Below are 11,403 nucleotides of genomic sequence, written 5' to 3'. Positions count from 1 at the left end.
GACACACATTTTCAAGGTGACCAACACACTTGATACAATGCAGTTGTATTCCTTTATATAGAGGGAGAATTAGGGCAACACAGCCTTCCTTTGATGGTGATAGATGGTGGTTGTCGACATTCCATTGGCTCCTTGTACTTCCAAACAAGAGCCTTTATCTTCTTTACCAAAATGGGTATGAGAGAGAAGACCCAAGTTTTGGTCCCAACATGTACCTTTTCCAAGTAATGTATGTTACAGTTGGAAGGACCACCATATGTCTCTTGTCTTCATATGGTTTGAATACTTCCCGCCATGACAAACATTTGGTTAGCATACATTCCGCTGAAGAGAGTCACTGGACTCACTGGAGACTTTGCTGACTATACATGTCAGCGAGTAAGTCTAATCAACGAATCCAAGACTCAACAAATACAAGTTTTGGGGGAAGATTTTCACTACTAGGATTCTGATATAATGTTTATGCTTGAATTATGATATTATTTGATATTCTAAATGAGATATTAATCTCTAGATCATGGTACGTGTGAAGTGTATTACTGCATTATCTTGACAGAACCGGATTTTGAGAAGACCAAGATGAAGATAATATCTAACCATTATATATTTAGTATATTGAGATACGTTTTACAAGAAAAACCTTTAGCACAACAAATTCGTCTAAGGAACAGTTCAAGAACGATCTACCCATGTGGAAATAAGTCATAACGACTAAAATATAATGTCAACCTAGAAAATCGGAGTTAGAAAAGACTTAGATATGTGAAGAATAAGCCTCATCGGTCATCTTTACCAAGTCTTAAGCGTAAATAGCAAGTTCAGGAGGATCCCGAATATTTTGCACAAGCAGTTCAACGTGTAGCTCTATATATACAAGCTTCAATAACAACACAAGGGAAGAAAAAAAGCATTCGATACCACACTCAGAGCTGCTACAACACATAATTATTTATTTATAATCATAATTATTTATTTAATTTATAATCATTCAATCACCTGTACTTTACACACAACACTTAGTCGATCAAAACACTTATTATTCTTGTATAGTAATAATTGACCATTAATAAAAGAACTAAGACAAGATCCTTTGCTTCCTCCCGGGGTTTTTTTTACCTTTGATTCCATAATAGAATCAAAAGTTTTTTCCCGCCAACAAATCCTGGTGTTATTTACTTGATCGCAATTATATTTTCTTTAAGTTCTATCAAGATCACAATCTTGATCCTGATTCCTTTTTATATTTATCTTCAACTTCTTTAATTTTATCTTTGATAAAAGCATATTTTTAAGATATTTATAAAATTTATGTTCAAATCACTTAATTTACTTATCATTTTTTTTTTCATAAATCTTATTTATTTTAAGATCACAAGTACCGGTCGTTACTTACAAATCTTTGAACACAAAATTATCTTGAGTCTCTAAATAAAATTATCTTCAATTAGTAACCCTCAATGTCGTCTTCTATAGGGTTTCGGTTCCAATACCATCTTCGACGGTGTATGGGGTAGGTTGAAATGTAGACAACCTTACCTTTACCAAAAATAGAGAGACTGTTTTCAATTTTTTTACTAAAGATAGAAAAAGACGTCAAGCCATGCTGGGCATAAGAATTAAATCCTTAACCTCTGCATCTAGAGACAAAGACTCCAACTAATTGATCCAACCCATTTTGGTAGTAAGTTTCCATACCATCAATGCCTAAAGTCAAGAGAGCCTGTAAGTAGTTGAGAGCAATAATATACTTAGATATGATTGAAATCCTCGTGTTCATTATATATTAATTAGACGGACTCTTTCTTCCTCTAAACAATCCTCTCACGTACGTACGAAATTAAAGAGCAATACTTGAAACAAAGAAGAGGGAAAGATATATACTGTAAAAAATAGAGAGTAATTAAACAATGGCGACCAATGGTACTGGTGGTCGAGTTGAGGAACCAGCACTTTTACCTTTGTTGGACACTACATCTTCCACACACCAGCATGAACTCGATGAACCACTTCATAAGCGATATTTGGTAGAATCAAAGAAACTATGGCACATAGTCGGCCCAGCCATCTTCAGCCGAATAGCTATGTATTCCACGCTTGTCATCACTCAAGCTCTTGCTGGCCATCTTGGCGATCTTGAATTTGCAGCCACCTCCATTGCCACCAGTCTCATCCTTGGGTTCGACTTGGGCCTCGTGGTATATATTCTTTTTCCTAAGTTCGATTTCGCAATAACTACGTACTGGAAATATATAACCATGTACCAACACTAGCTGTTTTCTAATAATGATTTTTAAATGACTTCTCCCGGCCAGTTAATTAAAAAACTCAAGCCACTAGGGTTGATTTGGCAAAGGCCAATGTTAATTTACAACTAACACCTTGAAAATTTTCTACTTAATTATACGTACGAAAGTTTCAAATTATTATTTAAACTAAATTCACGTAAACAGTACATTCACATTATTGGTCAACAAAAATGTACGCCTACCGTCATATATTATTTTTAGGAAATTTAAAGCAACAATAATGATAGATGAGTTGTTTTTGTTTTATTTCATTGAATTCTAGCTTTTTCGAAGCGTGGGAGTTCGATACTCAAAAAAACAATTTGAGTTATTTAGGTGTTAAGAAATATATATAAATTATTATCTCTGTGAAAACATATATTTTATGATCATATTTGTATAAGACTATAATTAGCATATTTATACAAGTTAAGTATGTAATTATTTTGTAAATAAATGTTTTCATGAGATAATTGTTAATCAAATATAGATAAATAATCATGAATATTTATAAGCAATTATATAGTTATATGAATATGTTTAGGCAATTATATAGTGAATAATTTCAATTTAAAGAGTTTTTAAAAGTTCATGCAATTTTTTGTTTCTTAAAATAACTTTATATACTAGATTTAGGTTTGTCACGAATACACGAGCATACAATTTTATCAATATTAGATGCTAGTTTAGTATGATTTAAAATTTAGTTTACAATTTTTAGTATAAAAATTAATCTATATGATAAGACTTTGAGTTTTATAGTGAAATATTTTTTAAAATACGTTTATCAAAATTGTTTACTGTGACATACATAACGATATTTGAATATTACAAAATCATCAAACGTCCATTCAAGTTATGAATTGTTACATACTTAGCGATATTTGAATATCAAAAAATCACAATAGGTCACTATCATTTTATTTGATTTATTGATACATGAGGTAATATGACATTCTTATTTTACACTTTCAAAAATTATATCTTATTTGTAGATGAAACATATTCTAAATATATCAATTAAAATATGACAATGTTATTTGTTTTTCCAATAAAGATTACATTTTTACATTTTTTATTTTTAGTATATGTGTCATCATGACAATTAATGGAAAAAAAAAACTTAAAAAAAAGAATAATAGTACAATTACTTTTAAAATCTTAATATATTTACATTAAAATTTATTTATTTTTTAGTAGTTTAGTTAAAATTTATTTATTTTTTAGTAGTTTAATTTATATTTATATGATACAACGTATAATTATGATATATAATAGCTATTATTCAATCGAATATATGTTATCTATTATTTTATTTGGATATGTATTAGCTATTATTCTTTATCTATTATATTGTAATTATGGTTAAAAAGTGTAAATTTATAATTGAAAACAAAAATAAACTTTAAAAAATAATCGAGAGTTATGATTAGTCAATAAGTTTTTAGAGCAACTGCCTTTTGGTATATTAAAAGGAAAAAATTTTATGGAAGAAAAAAATATATATATATAATGTTGAACTTTTTTCAATTAGTTAAATGATGAAATCTAAAACAAAATTCTCAAGTTTAGTACAAATTGTAATAATTAATTAACTATTTAGTGAGGGTTGATAATTACAAATTGTAATAATTATAAATTAAGTATTTAGTGAGGTAAAAAGTGTAAATTATTGATGAAATACAGAAAACTGTAAATTAACTATATAGTGAGGGTAAAAAGTGTAAATTATTGATGGAATACAGAAAAGTGTAAATTAGTGAGATTTTTTCAACAAATATTAATATAAAAATAATATACTAATATATTTGGATAATGATTATTAGGATTTTTGATTTATTATTAAATTAATAATGACATCATCAATTTTCAATTTGATAAAATCAAAACCTATGATTGGTTAATAAGATATTAGGTCAGTTATATTTTAGTATATATAAAGATAAAAGATAAAAATGATTGATATATATATGTGTATATAGTTGGGGATGGCAAGTGCGTTAGAAACGTTGTGTGGACAAGCATATGGAGCAAAAGACTATCGAATGTTAGGCGTATATCTACAACGTTCATGGATTGTACTTTTCCTAACTTCCGTCCTAATTTTGCCCTTATACATATTCGCCTCACCCGTACTAAAACTACTCGGACAACCCGCTGACATATCAGAACTTTCGGGCGTAGTGGCAATAAACTTAATACCACTTCATTTTAGCCTATGTTTTCAGTTCCCTATACAAAGGTTTCTTCAAAGTCAACTTAAAACGTACGTTATTGCATGGGTAACCCTGGGGGCGTTGATTTTTCATTCCATTATGAGTTGGCTCGTTGTGTCGTGGTTTCAACTAGGACTCATTGCGATGATTATGACGTTGAATATTTCGTTGTGGTTGATTGCGCTCGGTTTGTTTGCTTATACTGCTTTTGGTGGTTGCCCGGATACTTGGACTGGATTCTCGATGGAAGCCTTTTCTGGACTTTGGGCCTTTGTCAAACTCTCGACTTCTTCTGGTGTCATGTTATGGTAAGGAAACACGTACTAATTAATATGTTACTTTTTTCCTAATATAGTAATTGTTATCATATCCAAAGTTTTTAAAAAATTTTCTTTCACTTTAAATAAGGAAACACGCACTAATTAATATGTTAGTACTTATTCACGTCCTGAACTTTTAGGCCGTGGTTAATAAAAATATATACTATTTAATAAAAACAATAGACTCTCGATGAGTTGTAATTAAGTTACACATTGTAAATTGTTGGAAATATCCATTTCCACACAAAACAACCATGCATCCCCTTATTTGAAAGTCTTAATTTTAATTAATTGTTCACTACTTATACTGTTTTCAATAATCATTTGAAAGTCTTAATTTTAATTAATTGTTCACTACTTATACTGTTTTCAATAATTATTAAACTGTTAACGATATCAGCTTTAATAAAGAAAAATGTTTTTAATATCTTTAACTTTTTTTAAAATAGAATGGATTTTAAATCTCTAAAAAACGGATTAAAAATCCTTAAAACACATTAACTATTATAATATGTTGTTTTTCATTTTCCATGAAAACATAGAAATGTTGTTTTCCAAATTAAAAAAACATGTGGTATTTTCCCCAACTAAAAATGTCATTTTTTGTTGTGTTTATTTCCGCTTGCATTTACTAACGAGTTTAATTAGTTTTTAGACTAAAAAATTCAATTAAGAAAGTTTATTCACTCAAGGACATATGTTTGTCTTTTGATTATTGGGCAGTGATATGTTACAATAATATTTAGTTATTCATAGCTATGTATGTTTTACATAATTAAATAATATGCATTAAAAAAAATATATTTATTGTGTATGGTTAAAAAGTATTGTACTCAAGATTTGCACTTTTTTATATATGCAGCACATCAAATATTAGCAATTGATGTTAAAGTCCAATGTCACTTCTTTCTATCTTAATTTTCTTTATGTTATGTGTACATTATAATTTATTTGGTTGTGTTTCTTTTACCATATGAATGAAATGCAGTTTGGAGGAATGGTACTACAGAATATTGATAGTTATGACAGGAAACTTGGAGAACATAAAAATTGCAGTCGATGCTTTGTCCATATGGTAATCCACTATGACTTTTCTTTTCCATTTTTCATTACTAATTTTTTTTAAGCTTTTTTTACTTAAGTACGCTAAATTAGCTTAAATGGATAGCATCAAACGCAAGTTGGCATCGCGGGTTAAGCCAAACCGAGCGGTAACACCGCCATCGAGGTTTGCGGCTTGACACGGTTTAGTGTTTCATCACCTGTTGAGAAGTCACACGCTAAATGAAGAGTGTGTTTATTTTATTGTGCATGTTTATAATAATATATAGGTTTTAGGAAAAATAAAACAATTACCAAAGTAAAACAAATAAAACAATAGGTTTCTATTTAATGAAAATCAACGTGCATCATGAAAATCATCATGCATCAATTGCTTCGTAAATATTCGTACATCAATATAACCATGATCTATGAGTCAAGATCTTGTCTTATTTATTTTACTTTAAGACTTACTCCGTATTTTGTAACATCCAACCCCATAATATATATAGACACATATATTTCTCTCTGTGTTGGAGTGAGGGTTGATACCTTAAAAATGATGGTAAAGGCGGGTTGAAAAGGTGAAATTAAGGTGTCACTAGATCGAGGATTTGTTAAAAATGAGAGTTGGATGACGGTTGGGCGTTAGCTTATTATAGAGGTGGTCTTTTTACTACAAAAGATCCCGAATTCAAGTCCAAAATATAGTCATAATCTTAAATGAGTTAGGTTTATGAGACATTATAAATAGTTTGTCAATTTGAGTTGTCTCTTATTAAGCTTTTGCAATAATTTGTTGAGGATGTAAACGATTAGTGGTTGATTAGTGGTAAGGGGATATTTTTAGACGTTACGTTGATGTGATGTTGACTAGGACTAGTGCTAATATGTGGTAGGAAAGGGCATTGTGAGCTCTCTAGACACATATTCTCTTTACAAATAATGACAAACTATCTTACTTCTTCTCCTAAAATACAAAAATAGAACTCCCGGGGGACGTAAATACCCCACAAGTAATAAAGTTCAATAGAATTAGAGATTATAATTTTACATAAATATAAAACAAATAGGAAAATCACATAATTTTAAAGAATTTGATGTATAAAATAAATAAAACAAAGCAATACTAAAGATGATTGAATTTGAAAGGAAGGGTGATTTTTTTATAAGTAGAAAATATAATAATGTAAGATTATATATAATGACTCTAAAGATTATATTTTTAATTTTGTGTAGCATGTCAATTCAAGGCCTCGAAATGATGATCCCTTTTGGATTTTGTGCTGGAATCGGGTATATACACAAATTTACATATTCTCGATCTTCTTCATCTTTAACTATATATAACACGAATTAACGGATGGCAAGACATACAAGTTGCATATAATTGCAAATTATAATCTTATTAACATCTGATGCTTGTATGATCATGTTGATTCAGAGTTAGGGTTGCAAATGAGTTAGGAGCAGGGAACGGAAAAGGGGCTAGATTTGCGACGATAGTTTCAGTTACCACATCTATAGTGATAGGCCTCTTCTTCTGGCTCATTATAATATTATTCCACAAGGAGATAGCGTTAATTTTTACTAATAGTGAACCTATCTTGGATGTTGTAAGCGACCTTTCGCTTCTCTTGGCTTTTACAATCCTTTTGAATAGTGTTCAACCCGTTCTTTCAGGTAAAACACCCTTAACTTTTACATTTATAATTGTAAAAACCTTTTTCCAATCATAGAATTATGTCTTCGATCTATGCATCACAACATACAGATCATTTTGTTACAACCAAGAAAAAGTGTGTGGTTAATGATAATGACATCCTAAAAGTTGTCATTAACAAATTATTACATTAATAAAAAGTAATACCTTATATATATATGTCAATAATCGTCTTCTGAATTTTAACAAAACAAAATACAAATTTTAATGCATAAGTTAATTAATACTGACAGCCAGCTGTAAATGACAAAACTCTTAACTAATTTGTTTTTTTTTATCTATGATATATAGGTGTTGCAGTTGGATCTGGATGGCAATCTTATGTGGCATACATTAACTTAGGCTGTTACTATTTAATAGGACTCCCAATTGGATTTGCTATGGAATGGATTTTTAATCTTGGAGTCATGGTACACATTATGTATTATATTCTCATCGTATTAATTCCAAATTTTTACTTGTTAATTAAATAGTTTCCATCATTCTATATAGTCTAAAGATTTAACAATTCCGTCGGTTAAAATTTCAAGGGTATTTGGGCTGGCATGATTTTTGGAGGAACTGCAATTCAGACGGTTGTGTTGGCTATCATTACAAGTCGTTGCGATTGGGAGAAAGAGGTAAGCTATTCAAACTCGGTATCTACAAAGTTTGTAGGAATTTTAACTGCAGAAAAGATTTAACGTTTTTTTTCGTTGCTACTATTTGTTAGGCTCAAAGAGCAAGTACGCATGTAAAGAAATGGGCGACTGTTCATTGAAGGGATAGTTGATCAAATCAGAGAACGAGTGAGAAAGGTCTTTTTATGGTATGAGAATATATCCGAAAATACTTATGGTCAACTAAGGATAGCATAGCTGTGCTTGATCACCATTGTAGAAAGGTCTTGCTGTTTTTTTCTTTCGTAAGTACTTGCACTTAGACTTGAATCCAACACTGTTACAAATTCTTTATGTTTCCTTTTAAGATGGTTATTCAAGATACTCGTGCGCGCCACTATTTCCTACAAAATTCGAACCACAATGATTACAAACAGCAACAACTACATTTTTCGTGATTTATTCAAATGAATTTCACACGACTCATGTTGACTTTCTTCGGGCAGGAGTATTAACCACATTTATTCCAAGACTCGACTCCTCAAAGTCGGCTGTTAATAACTCTCCATCTCCCCTCGTAGCTAGCCTACATCATTTGTCATTATATTAATAAAACTTGTTTAACAAAAACGACAATCAACTGAGGAAAAAACTCAGTTTACTCCAACATTAAAAACCCACATGATTTTCAAAAATTAACTCATTCAAACATATATATATTATCAAACACTATGTGAACATCAAAATTAACTATTAAAATCGAAAAGAGTAATTTCATCATTAAAAATATATTACCTTAGAGTTGACTCGTTGAGATTGAATTGTGGAATTACAAAGAAAGTTGAGCTTCAATGAATCAATCAATGGCATAATCTTCTGGATGAATCAGTGGCGTAATCATTATGAATGAATCTACATCAATGAATTTGGAGATGTGAACTTGAACACTATAGGGTATATGACATTATAATGTATCGATATACTGATATGATATATATATATATGTTAAAGTTAATTTGAGAAACTTTTTTTTGCGAGAACCTTTGAGAACTTTTCAAATCAAGCTCAACCGATGATTGTTCTTTACATGAAAATTGTTTTTTGATTGTTTTCTGAATAACTTATGTATAATTTTAAAGTTTATAATTGTGTGGAACATGGATTATCATCCGTAATACAATTATGTGGAGATTTGGATTCTTGATCACATGTGCACGAATATTGTTATGATCACATGTATGCAAGTCGATCACATGTAATCATATTCGTGCACATGTAATCAAGAATCTAAATCTCCACATAATTGTATAACGGATGATAATTCATGTCTCCACACAATTATAAACTTCAAAATTACACATAAGTTATTCAGAAAACAATCAAAAAACAATTTTCATGTAAAGAATAATCATCGGTTGAGCTTGATTTGAAAAGTTCTCAAAGGTTCTCACAAAAAAAAAGTACGTTCTCAAAATAACTTTTCACTATATATATATATATATATATATATATATATATATATATAATAGCGATCCGGATAATCCGGATGGATGAATGGAACGATCCAAGTATCTAAATGGGTATATGGATTTATTTATTGGATAGCTAAATAGATTAGTGGATATTTAAGACTTTTAATTGGATTGTATTGGATTGGATTGAATTTGGATATGGATCTTATCCATTGACAAGCCTAATTTGATCATGATTACTGATATACATGTTGCAATTATACGAACTTTCATAAACCTGACTAAGAATATGTCTTAGGATCTTTGAACCTTGAACTTTTCTTTAGATGTTATGAAAGCATTGTTATTATGTCTTTGTTTTTTTATTATATATTGTTCTCAACAAATTTTAGTATGACTTTTTTTATTATCTACTATCATTTTTAAAAAATTTTTTTGATATATCATGTATATGATTAGATGAAATTATTTTGTTATATTTGTTATACTTGTAAAACTTTTAACTACAAAAAGGATCTTAACTTTATTTTTTTCGTTGCTAACATTTGTTAAGCTCAAATAGCAAATACACATGTGAAGAAATTGGGCAACTGTTCATTGAATAGACGACAAGTTCATATCTTGGGTAACTGTTTATTGAATAGACGACAAGTTCATATCTTTATTTAGTTAACCAAAAATTTGGTTTTTATGAATTTTTGTATTCTAATTCATTATTTTTTTCTTTTTAGCATCATCCAAGTTATCATGACATGATTGGAAAATTTTCTTTGAAAAGATTTTTTTTTTCTTTGATCATTACCTTTGTAGTATATTTCATTGAAAGATGTAAATTATTTCCAAATTACATAAAGTCTAACATAAATCGTCTTAATTGTGTTTGCGTTAAAGAGTTTTCTTCACAAAATAGATATCCAATATTATATTTTGGATGAGAAACCATTATCACCGAGAGATCATGAAGCGAAAACTTAATCAGTCCCACCATAGTATATACTAGATTTAGATCTCGCATAAAACATGAGTCTGTTTAATAATTGTTTTCTGTATATCTGATGAATTAATTAACATTTGAGTAAATTGTATTTATTTTTGTAACCGGAGTATTAATATATGTTTTATAACCATGAATTTACGTCACTTTAGGCTTTAGTAGTATGTTTGATACTAAATAATTTTTATTTTTGATCAGTGGATATGTCAACATCACCATAAGTTATTAGTTAATACTTAGCAGTTAGCATTCGAAACAACACAGTGACATCCAATTAAGCAGTTGCGGTGCACAAATCACTCACGTCTGATTGAAACCCAAGACTCTCAAACCCCCTCCCCCTTTCCCAAGTGAGATTCGAACCATGATAAATTTTCTGAAGGTGATCTAAGAGTTTATCAATGAGCCACCAACCCGGCCATTAGCAATAAAATATAATATAATATGAGATTTTTTTTAAACATTCAGTCGGTATGCGACATCAGAAAAACCTCAAAACTTATCATCCTAAGAATCAAACTAAGATCTTGGGTAAAACCTGAGATACCTCTTACCAGTTGGACTAAGTTATCATTGACAATATAATATGAGATAATATAATATGTACTTAGAAATTATTTTTGTATGGAAACTTTTGATATCGAAACGAGTTTATTGGCCACCAAATACTTAATGTCCTTTCTAATTATATAGTACTATATTCAACCAATTTGCTATATATGTGAATCACGCAACATGGCAAACTTCTCAAAG

The 11,403-nt window shown here is 29.7% G+C and overlaps 1 protein-coding gene across 1 annotated transcript; it reads left to right on the top strand.

Moving 5' to 3' along the window:
- The first annotated feature begins 1,801 nt into the window (after positions 1 to 1,801).
- Positions 1,802 to 8,596, top strand: LOC122603029 (protein DETOXIFICATION 27-like). The gene is made up of 8 exons (XM_043775642.1): positions 1,802 to 2,195; positions 4,268 to 4,809; positions 5,810 to 5,896; positions 7,102 to 7,158; positions 7,307 to 7,545; positions 7,877 to 7,995; positions 8,116 to 8,205; positions 8,298 to 8,596. Exons 1-8 carry the CDS (start codon positions 1,908 to 1,910, stop codon positions 8,343 to 8,345), a joined length of 1,470 nt encoding a protein of 489 aa, XP_043631577.1. The 5' UTR covers positions 1,802 to 1,907; the 3' UTR covers positions 8,346 to 8,596.
- The last annotated feature ends 2,807 nt before the right edge of the window (positions 8,597 to 11,403 follow it).

Source organism: Erigeron canadensis, chromosome 6 (assembly GCF_010389155.1).
Source record: "Erigeron canadensis isolate Cc75 chromosome 6, C_canadensis_v1, whole genome shotgun sequence".
Lineage (NCBI taxonomy): Eukaryota > Viridiplantae > Streptophyta > Magnoliopsida > Asterales > Asteraceae > Erigeron > Erigeron canadensis.
Note: the sequence above shows the minus strand (reverse complement) of the source record. Positions and strands in the feature narration are given on the sequence as shown.

Excerpts from the sequence above, each read along its gene's own strand:
- LOC122603029 (XM_043775642.1), top strand. The coding sequence starts at position 1,908 with ATGGCGACCAATGGTACTGGTGGTCGAGTTGAGGAACCAGCACTTTTA. Across the intron at positions 2,196-4,267 it reads GGTTCGACTTGGGCCTCGTG|TTGGGGATGGCAAGTGCGTT; the intron begins GTATATATTCTT and ends ATGTGTATATAG. Across the intron at positions 8,206-8,297 it reads GTTGCGATTGGGAGAAAGAG|GCTCAAAGAGCAAGTACGCA; the intron begins GTAAGCTATTCA and ends ACTATTTGTTAG.